The sequence below is a fragment of the Spea bombifrons genome, chromosome 1 (genome assembly GCF_027358695.1).
Source record: "Spea bombifrons isolate aSpeBom1 chromosome 1, aSpeBom1.2.pri, whole genome shotgun sequence".
Lineage (NCBI taxonomy): Eukaryota > Metazoa > Chordata > Amphibia > Anura > Pelobatidae > Spea > Spea bombifrons.
The window spans coordinates 104850108-104877868 of NC_071087.1; the positions used below are offsets into that span (position 1 = coordinate 104850108).

The 27761-nt window shown below is 37.8% G+C and overlaps 2 protein-coding genes across 5 annotated transcripts in view; one reads left to right on the plus strand and one right to left on the minus strand.

The window, feature by feature from the left end:
* ISCA1 (iron-sulfur cluster assembly 1) overlaps window positions 1–27761 on the minus strand; it is a 521537-nt gene that overhangs the window by 330039 nt on the left and 163737 nt on the right. The window lies entirely within an intron of this gene.
* DAPK1 (death associated protein kinase 1) overlaps window positions 5338–27761 on the plus strand; it is a 69501-nt gene continuing 47077 nt past the window's right edge. The window contains exons 1-2 of one of the 4 annotated variants that reach the window (XM_053467330.1): window positions 5338–5488; window positions 11022–11183. In XM_053467330.1, coding sequence (XP_053323305.1) covers window positions 11122–11183 — 62 coding nt within the window. In that variant the 5' untranslated portion in view covers window positions 5338–5488; window positions 11022–11121. Of the gene's footprint in view, window positions 5612–11021; window positions 11184–27761 lie in introns of all 4 variants that reach the window. The other 3 variants (XM_053467354.1, XM_053467337.1, XM_053467344.1) reach the window with 3 other exon arrangements.

Genomic DNA, 27761 nt, shown 5'->3' on the forward strand with positions numbered 1-27761 from the left:
AAAATAAACCTTTACCTTGCCTCATTAGCAGTGCGGATTTTACTGAATTTGGAAGAAGCATGAGATATCCCTGTAACTGACATCTATATTACTGTTAACTAACTGGCCGTTACAAATGGGGTTTACAAAGCACTTAAATGGCATATGAAAACACAACTTATACCTATGATTTTGTGATCTCATCTCATTTCCCATTTAATGCACATAAGCCGAGAACCTAGTGGCTCAATAATTTTTGATACCCATGTAATGCTGTGTTTACATAAGCAGTATATATATATATTTATATATTTATTTTAGTAGCCCAATTTCTGTACATTTTAGCCATTTTTACCATATGTGGGTTAAATTAAGATTCCCCTTTTCTGTGTTTGATGCATTCACAGAAATTGCACATATTATACATATTTGCACCCATAAAATGTACGTTTTATTTCCAGAGGGCCACATGCATCCCTTAAATCATACCCTATAGGGTAGTATTTTTTAATACTTCTAGCATAAGGGGTTTAGGTATAGTGAACAGGGGCGGCGTGTCATACTTTTTACATGTAGTGCTAGGGCAATTGGATGTAAGGGCTTTTTCTTTTTTGTTTTTTTTTTGCATAAGTTGGCAAAGATAGGGAAATGTTAAAGGGAATAAAGCCCTGAACTTCCTCCTGAACCTTCTAGTTCATAGTACAGAAATAATTCAGCCATTAAGAAGCCATAGAGGGGCTGCTGCCCACCTATGCCTCCTGCCTTGACCAGAATAGGTTCTGTTGCACCTACTCTGGTACAACTATAGCAAAAATAACTTCAACACTCAAAAGATTAAAAGCTAATTTGATGCCTGAATTAATGTTTGGTTGACAAATATGTCCTGTATTCTTTTGGATTTGATATTAGCTTGTCTTCTGGTACACCATCTTTACTTCATCTTTCAACTGACCATCTGCACATCTTTTGAGCTGCCTTCATTTCGCCATGTGTGATCACAGATCCTGTCTCAGAAAGAACAATGCCTTATTCCAGTAAACAGGACATACTCCTGGTTGTTGAGCTTGTCCTTGTAAGTTTGGGAATGTTGACACATATGAAGTTTAATTTTATTATCCAATTCAAATGCAAAACCCAAGTAAAATATTGATGAATGTAAATCCTGAGTGGGCTATTGTTCTCTTTCTGTTTTCTTAAATGGCACACCCTTACCTGTTATGATGGCTCCATGTTCCAAACACAGTTATTCCATGGGAAACAAAGCCAACGCTAATGTTGACAAATTGGAAACTCACCTAAAACTCGACAAATGTGTTTCTCTTATCTGAAAACTCACGTTATTGAAGTAATGTTTTGCTATATACTGTAGATTATAAAGAGTATGAGTTAGCAGTGTATTATTTTTATTTTATTTTCATGGCTCCGTGGAGTCCTTACAATAGCACATATATTTATGGCATACTAAAAATATTTTTTCTTAGAAATGTTATAGTCCTAGAATCTTGCATGTGTTGCTACATGAATGGTATGTTTTTACACAGCCAAAGTATAAGGTATTGTTTGCTTGTTTGTGGGAAACATTGCCACTACTTTAGTAATATGACCACAAAGAGTTTAGGTTATGTATTTAGCGTTTCGCGCCCTAGGCTTCATAAGTGGAAAGTATTGCAAAGCATCGCCAGACCCCATCAGACATAAGTATGTATGTAATAACTGAGAAAATGTATTTTCTTGATTTTAACAAGATCCCAACTTTTCCTTTAATAAACAGGATGTAATCAAATCACTTCATTGAATTCCTTGCATTCATTCTAACCTTCTAGTCCTTATGCCCATACATCTTTGTGCATAGGAAGGTGACACTTTTAATGAATATAACTTTTCTACTGGCAGGTTTTATTTATGCATTTGTAACCAAAGTGACTTAAGTTCAATACGTGATAATCACAGCAGAATTTTTTAATCCCGGTGATCCACTAACTGAAATCATCTCTCATATTCACAATAATTTCATTTCCGTAGAACAGGCATTTTTTTGAAAATATTTTGCTTCTTCTACTACAAAATGTAAAGTTTCCTCATTCTACACATTTCAAACTATTTGTGAGAATTTAGTTTCAGTGCAAACTGTGTTGTACATTTGCAAATCAGTGCCCAGACCACCAGTACTCTATTGTTTTCAGTTGCTAGGCAACCGGATATTGTTCAGAAGTTTTTGTGAGCATGGTTCAGAATGCTACATTCCTTGTTTATCGAGGAGGTGACCTCCTTACAAGCCTTTCGCTATAACAAAGCTGGACAAGTTAATTCTGCCCCCCCTGTCACAGGGCTGATTGCCAGGACAATAAAATGGGGAACTCCAATGAGCGCACCACTTAAACTCAATGTCCAGCTGAAATAACATAACTATTTCTATCCAGGAAGTATCATCATTTTTAAGATAACTGTTCCCAGAAACTTCACTAAATAGATGCTTACTAGGCTTAGTTTTGTACATATGTGTATTTAAAGGTAAGTCCATAGGTGTTGAAACAGGGAAAACCCAGATTGGCTGCTAGGTACAAACATTCTGTTCCCCATATACATTTTTTCTTTCTGTCTCGCATATACCCCCCCATAAAGATGTCGGCTTGGTGCAATGAATCACCCATACCTCCTGGCCTCGTATTACAAGCCCCTACATTCTCTCTTGCACAAATACATATTTGCTCAAATGAAGTAAAGTGGATCTCTCTTAGCCCAGACTTTGAATTACCCCCCCCCTCAAGATTTTTGGGGTTCTAAAGCCTCATGTCACATATATTAGAATTTGATCCTTACATAATGCCTTGATACAAATGCCAAAACGCATAAAGCGAGACAGATAGCAGTATATTATTATTACCTATATTCTCTTTTCATGTATTTATTAGTGCCAAGGCTATGACCAGGCATTATAGTAGACTCAAATGGTGTACAGTAAAGGAAGTTGTCATGCATAGAGTCTAAAATAAAAAACAGTAGTGATAATATTACTGTAGCTGTAATAATACATAATAAAACACTTTTAATCCCTATATTATGCCTATTTGATATTTCCAATAAACCCTCTTGGATTCCCATTCCAATTATATATGTGCACATTTGGGAACTTTCCAAAGTTGGGTATCTGGTGCTCTCTCTCTTCTTGGACAGTGGTTCTCTGAAAGGGCACGGCTAGCCCCTTAAAAACCCTTTGGGAGGTGGGTGCGTGTGGGTCCAAACACTGCTCTCCTGCCTGGAGAAAGAATAAATTGACGTGGAGGCCAGGAAAAGAAGAGATTCTGGGTTTCACCTGGAGTGTTCCGAGGTATGTATATGTGGAACATATTTAACTCCCTAAGTTGGTTTATCTATGACTTCTTACCAAGATTGAATCATACCCTAATTGGCTTACCTAACTGACTACATCCACTTCTGGAAAAATACCTGGAAACTCTCCATGTTTGACCTGCAGTCTTAGCCCTGTAGTTCTGCTTCTCTAGCTCAGTTTCATATTTCCCCAGGTAGAGGAGTGATGCTTGATGCCCACTATTGCCCCCTTTTCCGCCTACTCCACACCCATTTCCCCACCACCCTCCATCCTAAGGCTGTCTGGGGCTAGCCCTTCCCATTCACAAGATGGAAAGCTCCAGGCAGCCTACCCTGGGAAGTTCCCAGGAATGGATATGCATAAAAGTGTTGCAGTCACAAAGGTATTGAAAAGCATCTGTCTAAAGTAGACAATTTGTAAAGACATTTATTTTAAGACAGTAATTCATCAATCACCAAACACTAACTGATGCTTCCATTGTCCTAGCTAACCTGATGGAACACAGGAAAATGGATGGAAAACTCCCTGGGACACACAGGTTACAAATCCGATGCACAACCTTCCAGAAACAACTCCATCAAATGCTCTGCCACTTCAACAGTTTCAAAATGCTGGGTCCCTCATTAAATCAAGTGGGAGATATGTCATCTTGATAAATATGTTATTGATACATATAGGTAATCATTTCTAATTTAATAATTTATTTAACCAGTAGTGCATATGTTTCTGACAAAGAAACATAAAATTTGACGATAAAGAACCATTAAGCCCATCTGGTCTGCCCATTTTAACTGCTCTAAAAACCTGAAACCTTACTTGGTCCTTGGTATTCTTATATTCAAGATAGCCTTATGCCTAGACATTGTATACAATATATGTTAATTTGTTATAATAATATTACACAATATGACTATTTTTTTTTCCCAAACTTCGGTGTGTTTGTCGAGAACATGGGCCAAACTCTTGAGAAAGAGCCAGCAGACCAGGAGTCAGAGCCAAAACTTATATCGGTCCTGGTGGGTCGATGGGACCCAGATGGCCTTTTGATAGGGGCGTAAATTTGCTGTTCCAATTCATGTTCTTTCTGGAGAGTTTAGTGGAGACAGAGAACTGCTGCCCTCTTTTCTCCATGAATCTATCTGCATTATTCTGACCTCTCGGAGCACTTCCGTAAAAGGGGTGGGGCCACATGGACAGACTATCCAATTTCTCCAGTTGGCGCATAGGGTGTGCCCAGAAGCTCCGCCTTTTGCAAAAGTGCACCTGGAGGCCAGGTTCATGGAGATAGGCCAGAGAAAAAGCTAAGCTGCGGGAAAAGGAGAAGCGGAGTAGGTAGAAAGACATTTACAGAAAGTGTGAATGAGCATGAATAAGAGCGTGAGAGAGTGAATTTATTAAACATGCTATAACATAATGGCTTTGGTGTTGGGGGGACAGCATTTCATCCTAGGACCCAGGCAGCACAATGTTTTGGGCTGGCCTTGCAGGAGTCCCCAGTCATTGCCTTCTGTGATCCCCTTCATTAAACAACTCTCTCCAAAGAGAGCCCAGATCACCTGGGCCCCACTCCCTAGAACACTGAGGTCTCCAAGTGGACCTGATGGCCAAAAGGTCAGCTCATCTTCCCAACACAGCCCTTAGTATCTGGGCAGCCTGCTCCACTGTGGCATTTTCAGTGCAAACCCTACATACTGACATTGCCTTGTGTGTAAAATGCAATGAGCACTGATTGTCTCTCGCTGGGGAATGGGGAGTGTGTGAACGTGTACGAGGACGGGGGTGGCATGTCCTGTGCGGTTTCACAGGAATAACAGGTACTCCTTATACGATACCTTCCCCGTCCATAACCGAACGGAACACAATCCCCCAAACCGAGCCCAGCACACTGCCCTGCGCGCTCCCCCTCCGTGATTTCCGTGTCTCCTCCTCCTCCTCCTCTCATGTACCTGACACATTGCAGCCCTCCTTTTTCCTTCCCCCTCCCCGTTGTTGCTGCCTCTCCCCTCCTCCTCTCCCAGTCATTGTGAGCACCCTGGGCTGGTGGAGCTGCTGTGGGAGTCGGGGCGTTCGATCCCGAGCAGACGTTCCACCGCTGGCTGGCGGGCTGTGCGCAGAACGCATGCTGCTCCATTGCATTGTCCTCCTGCCTTGTGTCCTGCGGCGCCGGGGTGTTGTCTGGTAAGCCCCGGCTCCCCTTTCTTCGCTTGTATAGTCTGCCTCGGTGATCGGGAAGAAGGGGCCGTCTCTGCTATCTGCTGGCGGGCACCGAAAGGCTGGGCTCTGTGTCCCTTACCGATCGGGGTGAGTGGTAGGATAATGGGGGATATCGGTGCAGTGGCTTCAGCCTTACCTTGCTAATCTTTTGCACTTATGTACATAAGGTGATGTAATGTACACATAGGTCAAAGTGGAATACTGATATATTGGACAGTGATCAACGGCTATCAAGCCAAGCAGATCATGTGTACATGTATGTAAATGTAAAAATTATAATATGTGATGTATATGTATCATGGTGCTTGACTGCAAAATGCTGGAACAATTCCCATTTAGGTTTGGATTGTGATTTTTTTTTGGGGGGGGTATAGCTTTTTTCCGCGCTGTGGGTTTCAGATCACTATTGGTGTTAGGTTACCCTAACAATCTGGTTTCATGTGTTCACTTTAAGAGACCTCCTGTGAGATCCTGACCTGTAATCCCATATGTGGCTGCCTTTGCATAATGGATATGTTTTCAGAACAGTGTGGTTTGTTTTCTAGTGGACTCCTGATGAAGGTTTCCAAGTCAGCAGCTGGATGGGGCAATGCTCTGAAGTTTAGTTGTGTACTGAGTGGCGTATATGTAATCTATGAAGTGGATATGGCATTCTTTATCTTTATTGCATATATGTATAATATCTACTTCCCTGATAAACCAAGGTTTGCGCGCATGTGAAATGACTAGGAAAGCGAAAATCATTTTGATTCATGATTGTCAGCAAAATGTTTGCTGGTAGGGATAATGGAGCCAAAGCTTATCCAGCAGAAAGAGTGAGAGTGTCCATATACACAAAAAGTTACGATGTATTGAGCATTTTTTTTATGTAGGAGACTTGTCTGTAAGGTCAAGGTTTTGGTGGAACAGGAAAAGGTAGATTTCACTCATGGCTGGAGTGTAATGGACATCAAATAATATTATTCCTACTTTTCTTTAACATTTTTTGTTTTGGAAATTATTTCGTAGGTATTTACGCAAGAATTCTTTGCAGAGTTCCAGATGTGTTTCTGGATCGCCCAAGTAGTTTGTGATGTTGAAATAGGTTGTCGTGTAGTTCTAGCTTACTGACCAACAACACACTAAATACCATTATAGAGAATTATAGTTGGGCTAAACAATGTAATTCTAATTTTGGCATAAGACCGGAGTGGCCTGACAGCAACCCCCCATAGACTACAACTCCCATCAGTTATGTTGAGCTAGAGGTAGATTGAGAGTCTACAACTTGGGAGAGGGGTGGACACATGACACGTGTTAATGTTTTTAGTTATTATTAAAGTTCCTCTTTTTTAGTCACCCAGTCTATAAGGCTAGCAATCTGGTAGATAAATGGGGAACTACTGGGTTCAGTTCTGATCAGATACTTGGTGAGATGCCATATACTGGAGTATATCATCAATTTGTTCTACTGAGGCCAGATCTTTTAATAACACTGAACGTGCACAGACAGCCGAGAGGTAACATAGTGGTTTAGGTTGAAAAGAGACCTAGCCAAGTCTATCAAGTTCAACCTTTTTACATATCCTGCCCTGTTTTTGAACCAAAAGAAGGTAAAGAAACCCCTCCAATTAAGCTATTTTTTCAGATAAGTGAACAAGAATTATTCTAAGTGAAAACATTGGGAGTTATGTATAAAAAAAGAATGGGGTGCAACATTTGAAAAGTAGACTACTTTGGTTATCACTATCACCATAGCAACTAAGGGAATTGTCCAATCAGCATGAGCATTCTATTGGCTGCTATGGTGATAAAGCCACATTTAGGAATCCTTTTTATACACCTGACACTGATTGATTGGAATTTGGGAAGATGATTGATTACTGACCTCTGGAATTAAAAACAAAATAATTTAAAAGCTTATGATAGGTGAGCGATCCCTTTAAATTTACATGGCGTCCTTTTTACACATACATTTGCCCTTTCCCCGCCGCCCAGTTATCTTCTGTGCATAAGATGTGTTCGGCCGAACTTCTTAATGCGTACGAGATACTTACCTCCACTCCGCTTCACTGCCAGCTCAGAGAATGATGTGCATGGTCTGTGCAGACCTTTGTGTGTAGAAAGTGCTGCCGATGAAGCAGCCAATCAGCAGCAGCAGCAATCATCAGATCACAGAGGAGGTGAGCTGTTGCAGCTGTGCAGTTGCAGTTTCCCTTTTTTCCAGTTTAAAAATTCCAAATGAAAGTATTTACAAAAGACTTTCATATGCATTGTTTGTTTGGAGGGGTCTCTGGCACGCTGAAATGTCCTTAAATCTTCCCTAGCCTATGCATAGTGTAACTCAAGGTTACTGTAACTCAAGGTCAAAAATAACATTCTATGAGTTGCATGGCTCAGAATTACCTCTAATGATAACGTTCTCCCCTTTATACACCTGATATCATGATGTTAAATATTAAGGGAAAAGTTTGAACAGCAGTTCAATAATGCGTGTGTAATTCAGAGCCCAAATTCGCTTAAAACATTGAAACATATGAGGGTTTTTGTCTGTAATACAGATGGTGTGCTAGTGTCCAAAAATATAAACAAATTGTTATTTCTAAGATTTTGCAGCAATTGTAAATAAACAAAACATTTCTTTTACAAACAGTTTGCTTTCCATGTACCCCCACCGGTAAAGAAGCTGCAGCACACCACCCTTCTTATCAGAAAACACTCCCATTGTAATCAGTGGGAACATTTTCTGCGCATGCTAAGGGGGGATCCCATTAGATCTGGGGGGTCTGCAGAAACCATTCATGCCTTTGCAGGAGGAGGATACAATAATTTAAAGAGGACAATCCACTGTCGTATGCATTAAACTGTAGATGATGGGTGTTAAAATCTAAAGAGATAATAGTGTGCCCTATTGACCCAATAACAACCTGGAATTTTTGAATATCCAGGGATAAACGCAGATGTAATTATCAGTTTTTTTTTGTTTGTTTTTTTATTGTGGCAGATCCACCTGCACAAACGAAGAAGCCACCTGAGCACATGTAAAGCTGTCCGTATAAATCACTCATTAACTAATATCTCCCATACCCCCAAATAACCTCTGTAATGTACGGTTTGTGGCTCCTACTGGTTTTAACACCAACAAATATGCTTTAAAATACGTTTGTTTTTTTGTTTTTAAATTAAATTGTTAAAGGGATTTGTCTTCCGTAGGTCCGTGTGGTTTATTCAAAGTGAAAGTCTGGAGGTGTATTTGCAGGAGGAATAAGCATTGGGAAGGTCTTACCCCAATGAGTGTATTCTGGAACAAGAGCTTTTTGTTGATCCTGTATAATGTATAGTTAAATCAGTGAAAATATCTTCATTAACTAAACTGTTTATTGTGGAGGTCCAGCTCAGTTCTTGTTCCAGGAGAATATTAGTCATAGGAACATACTGTAGGAGAGAGAGGAGACCCATTCCGCCTGTCTCCTCTGCATGTTTATCCTGATGTCAGACCTAAATCAGTCCTTGTTCTTGTCTTAGATTCAGGATACGCAAGGCCAAATTGGAGATCTTTGGGCCCTGGAGCATGTCATTTCCTAACTTTAGATTCTTGTTTTTTTTCCCCCTTTTCCTCTCATTTCTGCCTTTTGTGGTCTTTTTTCCCTTCTGCTCTATTCTTTCCTCCCTCCTTGGCAATTTTGTTTGCCCTATCCCCCCCCCATGATTACTGACATTTTCCTCACTTTCTTTTATATCTTTGCCATTCTTTTTATCTTGCTTGCCTGCCTTTTACATTTTTCATTCTCATTCTAACGTCTATTCTGCCCGTCCATGCATACATACAAACACGCGTGCACACATATAGCCACACACATCTATATCCATATGCGGTACACCTATGTACACACACATAAATGTTTATATATTTATGTATATATGTGTGTGTGTATAGTAGGAAGAAACAACTCAGATTATAGCAATGGAATTTTGTTTTGGCTCAGTGTAGCATTATCAAAATAATTAAAGGAAGTGAAACATCTATGATTTATGTTTGTTTTTTGCAGCCTCATTATAACATTCCCAAATGCTTAGAATAGTTTGTCCATAGCTATATCCATTTATAATCCTATGAGAATGTCGGCAATGTTAATAAAGTACAGAAATTATAAATAATAAAGAAATTATACTGTGATACAGACGAAAGGAGGGTCAGTGACAGTACAGGTCCACTCCTCTATAGAAACAAACATGGTGTGTCGCATATAAAGAGCAACTCGTGAGCAAAATACTCAATGCAGAGCAATCACTGTGAAAGCCAATGACTATATTCCTGCTGATCCCCCCCCCCACAAAGATAACACTTTCCACATACACGTGTATTTACAGGGGACAACAGATCTAGTGGCTACAGTTTCATCTGCACATTGTGCTCACCATTATGCTATTGGATATCCCCATTGACTTTCTTCTTACCTTTTAATGTATAGCCGTGTTATAATTTGATGGCAGTTGCTAGAAAAATGTATTTGTTATAGGCAGAAAAAAGGTATTTGTTTGATTTTGCCATTAATTCCAGCATAGTATATGTCGTTTTGTGATGACACCGTTCCACGCCACGGATAGTGTATTCATTTCTGAACCCGGCAAACAAAGGGGGCTGCATGTTTATTTCATAATCCCCAAACCAGAATGACTGAATTCATTCATTGTTTTTTTGCTGTCAGATTGGCAAATATGATTCCTTTTAGTACTGTTTATCATGATTTGGAACTTGGATAGTTTCAGATAATAAGGCCAATAATAATAAGAATAATAAATGTGAGCAGGGCCACCTACGTCAGTTTGTCTTTCCTCTGTCCACTCCAGTTTTGTCCTTCCTTTTGAATATATGTATTGTAAGAACCGCTATATACCGTAAATAAAATATAATGATCCTCAGAAAGTAATGCAAGACTTTTTATCTGGGGTGTCAGAAACCTCGTGCAGTTTTGTCTTAATTTTTTTGCACAAAACAATAAAAGGAATTGGAATCGGAGCAGATGCTGTCTTCCCCTGTGCGCCACGTCTATGTTTTTCATTATAGAACCATTCGGAGACCTTTATTGTAGCCGACTGTGTCCATCTCTCACAGGTTAACAACGAGGATCCAACAGCCTCTATATCTTAAAAAAGCATCTTTAGGCAAAACAGATCCAATAATCTATTCAAATAAGAAAAATAAATAAATTAGTTTATTTTAAAGGCTTCAGTCACGGTCCTCCCGCTTATTACCCAATAGCCTCTGTTACAGAGGTTATCCAGGCTCCAGAGTAATCAAAAGGTCTATATGATCATTCATCGACTACCGAGTGGTCTGTTTTATATGATTACGTTAACATGTTGTTATGGGTGTGCATGTTGTAAGTTTGTTTTACCATATGGGTTTTTATGGGTTCCCATAATTGAGTTATTCTACTTTCAAAATGCAGTAAGAGAAACACTTTTTGTGTACACATTCAATATATTAATGAGTATTTTTTCTTCTTCATTGCAGAAGGTAATTTAAGAATGCACGAAGGATCTGGCTCTCTGGTTATGTGGTGATGAATTGGAGGTGCGTTAGGAGGCTCCCTCGTACAGAGCTTTGAGACACCATGACAGTGTTCAGGCAGGAGAACATTGAGGATTATTATGAGATTGGAGAAGAACTTGGAAGGTATGTACAGAGAGAATTGCCTCGTGTGAGACTCGAAGCTGTGTGTAATGGAAGGAAACCCGATGAGTATATGTTGACTGGCAAATTACAATTTTCATTGTTTTTTAGAACAGTTATTAAATTACCAATCTGTAAATGTGATGTTTATTAATAGATGATATAATAAAAATGCATCTGATATGTCATCAGTAGCACTACCTAAACATGTTCTTTAATCACAGCTTAGATGCTATGATCCAAATGTAGTGTCTGGTAGCATGAGGCACGCAAGGCCCTTTAGACCTGTTCAAACTGATCCCCATGTATTCTACATGGTAGGGCGCACAAAATAAATCTATCTATGCATTGCGTAGTTACTATGATGACAGTCGTGAAAAGGTGGTTGTGTTTTAGCGAAAGGAACTTCTGCATTCTTCATGTTATCATTTTCATTATAATATATTTTTTAATGCCGTATTTTTAATTACATACAACATTAAACATGGACTTTTTAAATCTCCCCACATGCTCAACCTTATCTAATATCCCCAGGAGACATCCTGATATCCCAGTATTCTTCCTCCAAGAAATACTAAAGCCCCATCTAAAATGCTACCACATGTATTTGCAGTTATTTGGCATGTTTTTTTTTACTCTCCTGATGGGAGAAGGCAAGATTTTTAGGCCTCTCCCCATTTAATTCTGAGAAACTGTATTATTAAATATTTGGATTAACAAAATACAAAGTGAAAATACTTCACCAAAGCTGATTAATACAGCACATTTTGTAAATTTTGTTGTGCACAGTCTGTTTACTTACCTGTTTTGTTCTGACTTATTCAAATATATGGAAATGCGTGGATTTAAGGTCTGGGCATATGTTCTATGCCTAAAACGTCTCGTAACAACTAAATAAAGGTCTCTAAACACTGGCACTGGTTATCTAACCTTTAAGTACAACCTGGATTGTTCCAACAAATTCTTAAAATGTTAAGTTTTTTTTTTTTTTTTTTATATTTCATTTTACTTTCTGTAGTTTTACATCTTATCATGATGATGGCACTCAATAAACCTTTATTACGTTATTCTTAAGAACAAAACGTTGGCCACTGGAGCTTATTAGACAGTGATTTATGTTGAGATAAATGAGTTACATTATCTATGTATTCTGAAGGCCAAACCTTCGTAGGTTTCATCTGAGACAAGGGTCACGTTGGCCCTGCATAACCCTCAGCAAATTTGTTCTTATGTTAGTTTGCTGATAAACCACTTTAGTAATGGAGTGGTCCAAGAGAAGGAGCTGTAAGTGAAAACATGAAAATAGTTGTGTTCATATATATGCTCCAGAGGGTAGACATATGATGCATCCATACTAGTACGTAGTTTGCAGATCTCCTATTCCAAGAAAAATGCACATTAAAGCACAAAGATCTGATCAGTAGCTGATCCTCCTTGCTATACTATAGTCACTTTGGAAACCACATACCAAATTTTGCAGAATCCTTTTCTATGCAGCACTCTAAAAATTAATTTATAGCCTTGTCCATACTTCAGAAATATTGCTATGCTTTATTGTAGCGTGCAGTAAGCGTTCTAACTGAGAGATTTTTCTAACGGGTCTTACAGCATTTGGCAGTAAGTTCACTATATCTTGGCAATTTTCTTCACGCACATAACCTTGTCCGTTATTACAGATATGCCTTTGTGTAAGCAGTGGTGCAGGCGATCATCTTCATTGCCATGTTATTTATGACGGAGCTTGGGCACCAACTGACTCCATGATCATTATTTAATTCTCCTTGCTCATCGAGTGAGAAAGCATAGTTGAAATAGTAAAAATGCATACTCATCAGAATATCACAGACAAGGTCACCTAACCACCTTATTGCCTGGACACCATTTACCACAAAGCTAGTGAGCTGCAGGTGACTCTGATGATCAGAAACTAAATGGAAGTCAATATTATCTTTAAAAAAAATATCTGCTAATGCCATGCAGTAGTAGATTGGGAAGCTGAAAGCTTTGTCTTCATAAAGCCTTATATTTTATTGAAATTAAAGTATCATGTATGTCTCTTCAGAAGAGCATGGGTGGCCCTATCAGTATTTGCCTCTAGTACCTGTGACAGTTAAAGGTGCTGTTCCACCCTAATAAAAAAAAAAAACAATAATCAAGTCCTCTGTTATATTAACCAAAGAAACCTCACCCCCCCCCCGCTATAGTTTTAATCGCATACAAACACATGATTAGTAAGCTTTTTTTTGTGTCGTGGCTTTTGAATGAGACGCATGATTAAAGAATGATTTCTTTGAAGGGTTTAGACAACAGTACTAGTAGTAATGTTTCTGCATTTAGTTATAAGTGTTACATTCTGCAAAGTAGGTAGAACAGCACCTTCAAATAACTCATTGGGGGGAACATGAGGACTGTAGTTGAAGTATTTTCGGAGTCAGTGCTGTAAATGTTTACTTCCCCTTAGAAACAGGAAGTTAAAAAAAGTGCTTCCTCAACCAATAATTTTAACAAACAGCAATATAATTATAAGTGTAGTTGGGTATGCCAACACATGTTGCTGTTAAATTTCATTTTTACTTAAAATATTACTGTTTCGTGGGTCTTTCTAGAAGTATTATGGGAATATGTAGATCTACTTGGGTTCTGCGTGGTTGTTGATACAACGGACCAATTTGAGTACTGTGGTTATTCACTGACTACATTAGATTAACACACTAATATCAGTTCATGTGGAGCATAATAAACTATTTACCGTCCCCAATTGCTTACCATACCGTTTGAACAGCAATCAAAACGTTGATCCGTAAGCACTTCGTATGCATAGCTTCCGTTGTTTTGTGTAGAAATTGTACCTATAGTAAGCAGAAGACTGCAGAGCATTACTTGATTGCTCGAATAAGATGGCTAATCACGCTTACAGGGCTGCCATCTGTATAAGCTATAGGTGTTATGCTAGAACCGTAAATAACCATTGAATGCTGTAATGATAGGAATGGGATAATAGCCAAGGTGCAAACTCTCATATTTACATAACATGGCAAGTGACTAATTGAGTGGAAACCACTGATTACCTCAGTCACGCAAAATATCATTCTCTTTAAACCTTTCACTTCCTGTTTTCAGTTTCCTCGTGATATGTGGCTGGTATATTGTGTAAATATTTATGTCCTTTTTAGCGGCTGGGTACAGCGGGACACCCTTACACATGCTGCCTGGATCGACAATTAGAAACCTATAAGTAGGAGATCATGTAGGTGCTGGGAAAGACATTAAGGTGACTTTCCCTGTGTTATACACATTAGATTGATTTCTAATTGATTTATATCGATCCATGATATTCTGCAGCATTGTACAATAGGATACATATATTTCTCATTTTAATCTGTAAGCAATTAAATTATTTTTGTAATCTATATTCTCTATCAAATATAGAATTTGGGAGAAAGTGAGAAGTCTGCTTTCAAATCAATAGATATAATAGAAACCAATAGAATAAGATAACCGGTCTACTTATATGCTGTTTGGCAACTGTGCGACTCCTTAGGCAGAAAATACTGTAACCTTAACAGTCTATGGCTCGCTGAATATCAGACATATTAACTTAGTATCCTTTCATGATGTTCATTAACATCAAATTGTCATTATGTCGCGAGGTTGGAAAACCTCATTTGGAGACGTGCATGTCTGAAATTCTGATCTGGAACCTGGGTCACACATTTTGTTTAGCTCAATATCCTTGAACACACCGACTAGCTGTTGGAGAAGACGATACACTAACAAGAGTCAACAGTTTATTAGGGTAATTAAAGCTTTGAGCTTACAGAATTGGCTGTCTTCTTTGTATTGTGGGAAAGATGTAGCAGCACAGTAATGCTCCTTAAAGGAAAATTACCATAGCTGAGCATATGCATAAAAAATGCAATAAGGTTGCAGCGGTGTTGCTGTCCGTTGTAATATATATTATCAGCGTGTACAAGAGAGCCTTGAGCTTTTGATTGTTAAATTGCGTGGCCCCTAATTTCAATGTTTTGCCTCCAGATTTAATTTAAATTTGTCCGGTCCTTGTGCTAATATCGTATCACTCCTGCACTGAAGGATGAGTGAACGAGTGTCTGAGCCCATTAATAGGAATATTTTCTCTATTGGTTGTATCACCGCATAAATAAATGCTAGCACCAGCCGTTTGCCGTGTTTTATGTTAACTGAATTTGCGCGCCTGGGTTCGTGCTCGTTTCAGGGCAGTTTTAGGAATGACTGCTCTTTTGGGTGCATTTTACCTCCCTATCTCTTCTTGTTCCAAAATGAAGCTGCACTGTAATCTTGTAAAGCAAGGAGCGCTAATAACAGTTCTCGCTCTCTAGAGTTTAATTATATCAGAAGATGTGATGGTTTAAATTGCTATTGCATTCTGTTAGCAGCAGAGTGTTCCTGTTTAAAGGAAAAGCCCATTTTCTCTGTGGTTTACTGAAAAATAGCTGAACAGCTAGAAATCCCTCTTATGTATTTATCCCTCTATTTTGCTGTTTCTGTTAGATACTCTATCCAAACCTTGCTGATGTCCTGTCGAAAAAAACTACTGGCCGTATTAATAATGCGATTTCGAACCAATAAAATACACTCTGTTTTTAAAGTATTTTATGTGCTATATATTTGCAACTATAATATTAGCCATACAAAAGAGCTGTGTAATAACAAGCTCAGATGATGCACTAATATAACGGATAAGTTATGCATTGTGTACTTGGGCCATGCAATGTAATATTATATTTAGAGTGTGTGTGTGAGTATATATATATATATATATATATATATATATATATAATCTCACACACACACGTTCTGAGAGGTACGCAATTTAGGCGAAGGGGTAAATTTGCTAAACCTTTCAATGTGCTGACTAAAAATGTGTCATGAAGGGGCTTTTTGTGATAGGACTGTGTTAGTCCTACGTAAAACGGTGATATTTCTGGATTTTTAATCCAGTCACTTCATGCAGACCCTACTGAGCCCTGAAAGGAAGAACTTTAGAGTGTTGTCCCTCTATAATGCATAGCGAAATTCAAAGTCCTATGAATTAATGTGTCCTCTAAATATCTTCATAAATGAAATTGTCTGAAATCATGGCACAATGATATATTGTAGACTTTCAACAAGATGGTTCATTACACTGCCCCCCACTCCCCACCTCAAATAAAGGTTCTTAGCTTCCCTGAGCAAAAGTTGATTTTGGTCTAATGCTTTCATTTATGTATAATGCGCCACTGCATAGTAAATGGGAAGTGGGCTAATTCTCCTGTTTAATATTTAATGTTTTTTAATTAACTTTCCTGGCTAAGATTTTTTTTTATACGGCTGCAGCATTTCCTGAATAGAGCTAAATTTGATTACTTCATAGTGTTGAAGTTGGTGTGCAGGACAATATTTGCTCAAGTGGGATGGCATGACGATGTCTGTCACTACTTCAGCACAAAAAGCTATTTTGGTCGAAATTGCTAAACGTGGAGAAATCGGCAAGGGACGTTCCACAGGTTTCCCTGGTGACTGCCCAACTTTTGCCTCTTATAACCCTTATCGTATGAAGATCTGGCCGTGAGTCACTAGCAGCAGCTCAGTTGTTGGTTTTGCGTCTGAATACAAACCACAGAGGATAAACAAGCTAGAATAAATAAATCAGGATGCATCTTGTTACGTAACCATGTGTGTTCCTTTCATTGACATGGATGGTTACTGCCTTAAACTCCTTACATCTCTATTTTTACATGTATTTAAGGGACTAGGTAGGAGTGAGAAACAATGCTGAATCCACAGCTGCATGTGTTTAGATTATTCTTTAATGGTAGCTTATGATAAAGACAAATGTTACGTTTTGTAAGGAGGTCAGATATTTCCACTGACTGGGAAGGAATAATTATCCTTCTGAAACCACCACCAGAGCTTTTCTTAATAGTGGCCCGGGTGTTATGTTCAGCGAGGTTTTCTGTTTTATTTTTTCTTCAGTCTCTTGTACGCCTGTAGCGCCTCAGGGCTGTTACCATGTAGTGCTGAATTAGTATTCATTGATTTGTATAGCGCCATCGTATTCTACGGTGCTGTACAGTGTGTACAAGACTTTACAAATAGTGCCTCGCATAACAATGAACTTACAGAAACCAAAGGTTAGGAGGGTATTTGTTTAAGCCACAGGTCTTGGAATTTAAGACCCCTGAATGCCGTGATGTATTTAAGAAGGCCAACATAGTTTGGGCCTAGATCTATAAACTTGTCTGCTGTCCTTTGGAACAATTCCCATTTAATTAGTTCAATTGAAAAACAGGCCGGTACGCATTTTAATAATTGTGCTAAAAATATCAATTTGAGGTTTTCCGAAAGTTATTTTGTAGTAGTTTAGTCAATGGGCCTTCCAGGAGCCAAGAAAAGCGTGACAAAAAAAAAAAAGTCAAACGTAATAGGAAAGAGAAATTGGCGGATCTGCGCATTGTGTGTCTGCCAGAGAGCTGTGACCTTTACCTAGGAAGATAAACGTGTGTGCCTATGAATGTTGCATAATCTTTGAATGCACCTGTTGAGGATATATAAATCTTACGCAAAGCGCCATTATCTCTTTGCACATGTTAATGTTGCAGATGGAACAGGCTGTTAAATTATGGCACCGTTTAAGGCATGGGGTTATAGAGTGCTATCTGAGGCCAGTATGATATTGCTCATATATATAGCAGGGAATAGTGGCTTTTGCATTAACTGGCTTCACATCAAAATCATTTGTTCTCAATCATCCTCCTGCACTTGGTGAATTGGTATTTTTACTAAGCGCTAACAACATTTTATAATGATGTACAATTTAAAAATAGCGTGGTTAACAAATACATACATACATTACATTCAGACCCTGCCATGAGTTTGCCATCTTGCCTTATGGCACTTTAATACAAAGTTCCTGGAAAACAAGGTGGGCTTCTAAGGGCCCCGCTCACGAGCCTTTATTAAAATATAGAATATATAATCATAGATGATACTTCCTTACAGTATTAATATTGCTTTCTAGTCTCTAGGCTCCCAACGGGATATATGTGCATTTCGGGCAGTAACGGGCTGATTGAACCCTTCCAGTATCCATGAGGTACAATACTTAGCAGGCTAACATTCCAACTTGCTGGAATCGGTGTTCTCCAGACTCCATTGTACTCCACCTTCTGCAGGGCAAGCAAACTGGTAGGATTTGTATATAGGGACAGCTAGAGCAGTCAGGTTAACATCTAGTTCCTTGATAAAATGTGATTAAAATGTAGAAGATTACCTACTCCAACACTGGGAAGTCCGATACTTGAATGTAATATTTAATAAAATGGTATTGGTGAACAAATAATAAAATACCTATAAAATATTTCTGGGGCACGAGTCTTTTTTTTACTGAGCTCTCTCACATAAACAATTCAATAAAACATGTTCTTAATGTTTGTTTTTCCATTCCTGTGGTAGCACCAATACTGATGCAGGGTATAAACATGGCCTACACACCTATCTCCGTTGAGTTTACGTTCTGGTTGGTCTCCGTCTTTTATTATTCCCCAAGCAGATGTTATTTTTCGTGCTCCTTATATTTGGAGGCATTGCATAGCGACAGTAAGTAATACTTGTATCAAGAGACCTGCTGAATAGTCCTTGACATTTTTCTAATTCTCCCTGGTCCTCTACCTTAAGCAGGTCGTTGCCTCATATTTTACATGAGCTTGTAAGTCTACTGCATTAAATTGTTTAAAAGGGCATTTAATGTTTTTCCGCTTACCTAAGTTACATTCAACATTTTATTAAAATAATTTGTTTGACAAATTTATATGTTCATAAAAGTGAACAGACAATATAAATGTGAAACGAAAAAAAAATCTATCATGGATGGGTCAAAATGAAACTGTTACTGTATTTAATAACATTTTTAAAGAAACTTACCACTAGGTTCCTGCAGTGCACCTTGGCTCTGTTGACGGTCAATGGCAATGTCCATAACGTGCGTTGACTCGGCCAGCAACGTAGCGGAGGCAGATTGCAGGAAGCAAGCAACAACAATAAGTTTAATTTACATTTTTATTAAATCGGCTTGGATAATAGTGAGGTTTCATTAAAGGGACCGTTTAATGTCACTGACATTAAATGTGGGAAATTGTGAAATACTAAAATGTTCATTGGCGATGAAAACATGTTAGCTTGCCTATGCTTTACTTATAAATATGGTTTGTGTATCACATCTCTGTCCAAGTGCACATAAATCTATATTTCAGTATTTACTAGTAAGTTTAGTTCCTTGAGGTACAGGTTGCTGTTGGAAATAGTTGCTAGCTTTCAGCTAAGGCTTGTCGCATGAGCTTGTTGCTTTGGGGACTTGTTATAGTTCATCCACTCTGTTTGTGAATGCTTTTAATTAATACCAGAGCATACAGCCTTCACAGAGCTTTGACGTCATCATGTGAATCTTGCTCTTTCCAGATAGCAGTTTCCTGATGATCGCCTACTTCCAGTTCATTTATTATATATATCGATATTTTCACCTGTTGTATTACTTATTTTCTGATATTTCTGAGTTTTCCATTTTGTTAATTCTCTAAAGGGAGAGCTGATGGGACAGTTGTGGATTTAACTCGCTAACTTCACTATTTATTATGAACAGCCAACACTACCCAGGTTATCCCGCATTAAGTACCGAGCTATATAATGCATAATTCAGTGTATAAGAAAACCTTGAAGAAATCTTACTGATTTAACTATATATTATACGTGGTGAACCAAGCTCGTCCTGCAGCAGGCGCTTATTGGACTTGGCCCTTCGTAATGTATAGTGAAGTCAAGAAGCTGAAGCTCAACTCTCTTGCAAACTCTTCTGGTAACTCTTGCCTTAGTGAATAAACCCCTCTGTCCCCTGTAATATAACAATGGAATCAGGCCGACATCAATTATCCAGTTTCCAAGTCTTTAAAAGATGTCTTGTTAACCTAAAATCAAAGCATTTTTTTCTCTTATAAGTGTGTGTGTTCGTTTTTTTTAGAGAAGTATATCTTGTGTTGCCTTCAGCCTTGTTTATGATGTTACGCTACAGAGGAAATTATATCCAGGCAACAAGAGCATCAAGCTGGTGTCAACGCTGGCCTGTCTGGTTAAGTGCTGTTATGCTCTTTAAATCAACAGACCTTGAGTTCCGTTTTAAGGCACGCTTTCTCATATTACATACTAGTTGTTTTGCCATTATGCCTCTTTCAAAAAAGACACATTAAGAAATACATGTAAACTGCTAAAGCAATATTGTGTAACTAGATTGTTTGCTACAAGTGCAGCGGTGGATTGTGTTTCACCAGTCCACACCTTTTAGGTTGTATATACTAGTTTGTTGGGTATGTTTTAATATTATCATAACACATTGCCTTCTTCTTCCCTGGCCCCCTAAGCTATTTAGCATGTAGGAAAATGTGCTCAGCTGAACGCATTTTTTATATAGCGCCAACATGCTCCACAGCGATGTCCAATAGATCTCTTGCCATGTGATATGCTCCCAGAGGCTGGGATCTGAGACCTCTGTGCAGCCCCTCTATTTTCAACGATAGCGATTAAAATAGGATCCTCTACTGATTTTGGACTAAAGCAAGTCCCTCTCACGTTCAGCCTTTAATGACTTTAATATTCATGTCCCTTTTATTTTGTATTACATTTTGTGTGTCCTTATATAAACAAAAAAAAAACACATTGTAGAAAAAGAAATGGAAATAAAATATGTACAGTATTAAAAAACAAAACAAAAAACCAAATGACAGTTTCATTGCAGTAATGTCTTGAAATCGTATAGTTTGTAATTAGGTATAAAACAAATGTTACTGCTGTTACCTGCTAAAGGAGTAGATAGCATTTTTGTGACATGATTGTCCCAACCCCCCCACCCCCGTGGAGAATTTCCATACACCCACGCTCAAGCCTGTTTGCCTTACAGATGATTGAATAGGGAAAGAAGACATTACTGTCACTTTAATCAGTAAAGAAGATAAGAGTAGTATTATTATATTTTGAGTGCCTTGAACCATCTTGGTTTCATGTGAATCATTAGAACTTGATGATGGACCCATAATGATGAATTCTTTATGTAGCATCTATGTGACTAATCTTCGCCAATACCACGTGATGTATACAAGCTGTATTATTTGTGTATGTGAACAGGTGATGATAGCTTTTACAGAATACATCTGTTTACATACTTTTTTCTTGCATTAATCCACTCCTTAAAAGGGTTCAAAAATGCTGCAAAGCAGGCTATGACATGACAGGTGCTTTTCTTTGACCGCTCGCAATGCCATATTTTAAAGCTATAGAAAAAGATCTAGAAAGCACTATGACGTCAGGACACATGCTTGCAAATCATAATATATATATATATATATATATTATATATTATATATTTTACATTTTTTCTTCTTCCAGGGTTTGTTAAAGCCGTTTCTGGGGGATAATGTGTTTTTTTTTTTTTTTTTTTTTTTTTTTTTTTTTTTTTTTTTTTAATGAACTGTACTGGCCCATATTAACTTTCAGAAAGCGCGGTTAACAGAAAACCGTGTCCAGATTACGGTTTCTCTGCTAAATGAGTTGTTTGACCCAAAGACACTACCCTTTTGTGTTACCAGTGCAGTTCTTCACTTGCAGAAAAAATCATTTGTTTGTGGACAGTGACGCTGATGTACGTATGTGTGTGTTATGTGGGAATTGTGGTCTTCTGCTGCAATAGTAGAAATAATGGATGTGCTTGTTTACTTGTAGCTTATTGGGAAGCGTTCACTGCTACAGCTGCTAATCTATCAAACGAGGTTTACATATGTGCATAGTCTTAAAACAATGTCATTTCTGTAAGTTTATTTGTTGTACGTCCCAAAAGAAATACTATCTTCAAAACAAACTCCTTAGACACAGTTTTAAAGTGTTGGTCTTCGTTCTCAGCTTGGATCCCACAGGAGCTTCCTATGTTTCAGTTAAATCAATTATCACTTGAGCATTGGCAGGGAGTAAGCATGAATTATTTATTTGTGAACATTGTAAAACCAACAATAATTTTGTTGTGCTTTTGTTTTGTGAGACAAGTTGCAAGGAGTAGATACCTGAAAGAAAATATTGATCTGCCCTGGGATCTGGATTGTTCATCATGCTTATGGGGGACATAGAGATTGACACAATGTATATGTATCTACATTAATAGTGCGCTATTTATTTATTTTTCAAGACCCAGATCACCTGGAAATATTGCACAATCGACGTTAAGATAAAGTCACAGTAAATTTACCCGGACTCCTCTTTTTTTTTCAGCGTAATACAAAACGATTAATCCCAGAAGAATTACTCTGCAAATCATTCCTTCCAGCGCTCCCAAGCAATTACTAAGTAAAAAATAGAATTAATTAATCAGCCGTCTGGGGACAGGACAGCGTAGCACATTTTGTGGATCCCACGCTTTGGGTAACGGGGAACTTCTGCCTTCTGCCCTTATCTCTATGTAAAATCCTTACAAGTTATTGGTTTTTAATCTTGCTGCAGAGAGCCTCTGACATCATAACATTAGAGAGTTTACAGATCTCGGCATGGTCAATCTGTAGCTCTCGTTGGGTAGAAATTTAATGAGGTCATCATGAACCTAAAAAGACAGTATAGTAGGGACAAACCAATTAAGACAATGGGCAAGTAGCTAAATATTTGGACCGTTTCCAGGTTGGAACTTGGGTATTAAATCATCTTAATGTCTTTTAATTTGACCATGCTAGACATGTCTACAGTCATAAGATTGCTGGTCCCCTTTAATACAGTTTGACTGGACTTTGTAACATTGAAAAGATGACAATCTTTTCCTTTTTATGTTCTTTTGATAAATTAGGTTGGTTAACACAAAAGTTAGGTGAAACAATTTTACTGAATTAAAAGCAAAACAGTATCCCTTGAGGTTTATAATACCGCTTAGAAAATGATTAAATGAGTGCTGGTGAATCATTATATAGAACACCCTTTGAATATTTATTGATGGAGTTGCAGTTTAATGGTGTGTATCTCAAAGCGTGGATGTCATGGAAATGCATAATATTTCTGTAATGACATGTTTCATTTCCCTACTTGATTTAGCATGACCTGGTTAATAAAAATATCTGCTGTTAATAATACTCTGTTGCCGTCCCGTGGAAAGCTTGTTTCAAATATCCATCTACTAAAGTATTGCTAAAGTTGAATAATATCTGGCCCGGAAAAGGGCCCATTCAAAAATTCTAGATGCATGCTGTAGGCATGTTTTTATGGTGGGCATTAGGGTGGGATTTGTAAATCTCTGAATGTGCCAATGTCTAAACTTTTTTGTAACATAGTTTAATAGTACGTAGAATCGTGGAAACATGATTTTGTTTATACGAAATACTTTGTGTTAGGCATATCATGTGCTTGTGGTACCTTTTTGCAAATCACACTTAATTAAAGGGACGCTCCTGCCATCATAGGTATTTTTAATACAAAAATGCCTTTTTCGCCAACCTTGCAGGAGATGTGTTCAGTCAAACATATCTCCTGCTTGCTGAAGGAGACGCATGTCATACTCCATGCCATACAGCTCCAGCGTTGGCTTGCACAAGAATCCTGATGGGTTAAATGAGACCTCCCACACACACATGCGCTTACATTGATTTAAGTTGGAGTCCTTTCCTGCCACTTATTGGCTCTTCTTGCGGTCAAAACTGTCACAAGCACCAGGCCATGGAGGGGTTGTTGGCTTCAGCTCTGCAGCTGCAGTACTTCACTATGCACTCTTCATTGGTGGGGCTGGATAGGACACTAGACGGTTGAGGTATACTGCTGGTATAATTGTGATACATTACACATGGTGGAGAACTCCCTCCAGCTCCCATCTGGTTGATGGTGGGGAGGGTACAATTATTTCATTTTCAGTCTTTTTATTTTAGATATATGTAAAGAAGATTGGACAGTTTTTTTGAAAGACGTGGGCACTTTTACATGGCAGTTTTTTTTTATACACCGGAGTATGGGTTAGAACACGACTATTTTTCAGGTTGTCAGATGTATACACCGCTCAAATGAGACCTGTGATATTTGTTTTCTTGCCCTGTTTGGACACGTCCCTGTTGTTATATCTGTATAAGTGGTACAAATATTATTTTCTAATCTAATTTTCCTATGTTGGCTGTAATGAGTTACTAAAAAAGCTCAGTGCAATTAAAAAGGGCATGAAGAAGACCCTGAAATATATTTGCATACTTATGAGCTGTAAAATAATATATATATATATATATATATATATATATATATATATATATATATATATATATATATATATATATATATATATATATATACAATGTACGTATTCCACCTTGACTATAATTCCTACCCAACGCTGACCTAAACCTTGCAGTTTATTGTATTTTTCATGTATTCTAAAAATTGAAAGACCTTTTTTTTCTGATATATGATATATATATATTTTGTCCTAATCAACATTAGCATGTTCTTGTTATAATTCAACAGAATTGTACCGTGTGCCCTGTGTACGCTTTATTAGGAAATAATTGCTTTTGACACAAATTCTGCAACATCTCAACACATTGCTAAATTCTGTTTCCTCAAACAACTGACAATAACTGAGAACTTTTTTTTTTTTATAACTTAAAATAAAACCATACAAACATTATTAAACAAAACGCTGTTTCGACCAGCAATTGCACCTAAAGGAAATATCGTCTGTTTGGCATTGGGTCCAAACCGTTAAAGGATTTGTATATTTATGGCTGTGTTTGTGGAATACATGCAAATACAGCTATATACATATGTAAGTGATAAAGCTATAACATCTTCAATTTCTTTCCTAGCATTTGGATGAGAGGTTTGTTCGACCGAGCAGGGTTTTCTGCCAGAGTTTCACCGTGCTTATTTATGCAGCAAAATAAATGATACTACATTGTCTTGCTTTGCTCCTTTAGCTGGGCCTTCTAGGTGTTTTGCTGCAGTTGCTATATTTCACCAATATCAGACTTTATTAGTCCTCAAATAATGTTAAGTGTTACCCATTTATCTCGCATTACTCTTACATATGTGCTTAACTACCTTATGCTTTAAAGGTTCCAGTTACACAGGTCAGGAAAAGGCTTGCCTTGTTGAATTATCAGTGTGTATGTGTAATATATATATATATATATATATATATATATATATATATATATATATATAGATATATATATATATATATATATAGATATATATATATATATATATATATATATATATATATAGATATATATATATATATAGATATATATATATATCTATATATCTCTATATATAGATATATGAATATATATATTACACCAACAATTACACATCACTTCTTACAATACATATATTCACAAACCATAGGAAATACACGTAGAATGCCATCACCAAGTAAATCTTTTCCAGTGGGGTTACCACATTATGTATTTGATACTGTATGAAAGGGATTGTTGCTGGCTTTGCATTTACTCTGCTTTCCATTATTCGAGTGCCTACAGTTAAAAGGTCTCACATTTCACTACAATTGTTATAGTATTTTTCAAGTTGCACCATTTGTACTTCTCGAAAGCTATACTGTGTCCTGGCGCTTGTTGATGGCTGGTTGTAATCCACCGATACATACAAATGTGTTTACAATAGAGCTGGCTTACATCCTGTTTTTGTTCATGCAACGGCAAAGAAACGAGGAGGAAAAAGCAATATGCTGTGCCAGATAGGCGTGTACTTTTTGTTGTATGTATGGTGCTTTCAAACAAAGCTTGGCATCTAACTAGGGTACTCTAGCTTCTTTGTGCCTTGAGTTTATTCCCATGCCGGTGGCACAGACAGCAGATGAGTCTTTGGGCGCACCTGAATACTCGCTCATGATGCCTGCGCAGCCACCCAGTGTGGTCTATGGCACCATTGGCAGCGGGCAGCCGCCAGTTTAGTGGAGAGTTCCTCTCTTCAGTAGTGATATCTAAAGCAAAGTCTGAATTTTATGAGATTTTAGTGTATGCAATTTTTACATTTCATCTTCTGAAATTACATTGCTCCCAACGATTTTATCTGCCGTTTGCCTTCGCTAGATCTGATAAATGTTATTTGTAAGGAAATTAGCGATTTGCTTGGCAAATATTATTCCTGGCACAGATATACATGGCCGTGTACATACATGGTTGTTGCTTATATGGCACATGTATTTTGTAATAATATCTGTACATAAAGCACTTTTTGTTTTTTGCTTATTTATGAAAAATAAAGAAAAAATATGCTAGTTTATTGTCTGAGCCATCTGAATTATGCTGTGTTTGTTTATATGTTGTAATCACATATTTATGGTAATTAAAACACCAAATGCAGCAGAATTTAAAAGCATGCTAAATGTCAGGTTCGATTTAACACTTATACCAGGCACACAATGTTTAGTAAGAAAAAGATGGTTGGAAGTTGAATTTGTATTTCCTTCAGGGATACGGATAGCATTATAAGGCTTCTTCCTTCCAGGGCCGCTGCAGCCATCATGCATTTTAATGTACTCTATAGCTTAGCTGTCCCTTTACATTTATACGTGGTCTCTGTTGCGAATGCATTGGGAATCCTTAGGAATCCTTCGATATGCATTTACCCTGTTCCCCACCTATGTGGAGATGTGTTCTGCCGCCATCATACTAATGATTCAGAAAGTGTAGCCATTGCTTTCATTGGGAGCGCTTTCCTGCCACCGACTGGCTGCTTGAAGCAACCAGTGAGTGTTGTCAGTCGTGGAACCATTCTCTTGCGGCTTTTCCGTAAGGTAAGCTTTTTTTTTTTATTTTTTAGTATTAAATTAGTCAAAAGAACTTAAATTTGTATTGTTGTTTGGTGAGGCTGTCACTTTAAAGGTTGGCTTTAGATGGGATAGACCATTACTCTATTTTGTAGTTATAGTGTTGGTAGATTGACTTTCCCTTTAAATCTAAGCAACTTTTAAATCATACTATTCCTGGCAGCGGTAATGTCGGTGAGAATGATTTATGTATAACTGTCATAAGACAATTATTTTTAATAGGTAACCGATTACTGTCATCCTGCGCCTCATGTGGAGCGTTATCTACAGAGATGGCTTTCAATGACTAATGCATCGTGTGCACGCTGCCAAAGTAAGGGGAATGTCTTGGTCAAACAGAAATCCAAGAAAGCAATGTCGCCAACGCAGTTGTCCTTTGTTTGACACCGAATAAAAATATACTAACGCTTCACGTTAAAAATGAGGCTGATAGTTTGTGGTAGTGTGTTTTTTGCTCAAAGTGTCACAAAATGCTGGAGATAGAGGGTCATTGCAGAAGTCTTTGCTCCTGCAAAAATATTACTATGCCACCTGAACCTTTACCACAAGTAGGAAACAGTGTAAGTATAAGGAAAAGTGCGTTTGGCATTCCTTATGGTATGTAGTTACGTTGCGTGACGTTTTACCCATATCCCATGTTCGTGGGTACGGATTATGTTTATTACATCATCCATAAAATACGCATATACAAGAAGATTTACTGTTCCGTTGTAATTGCA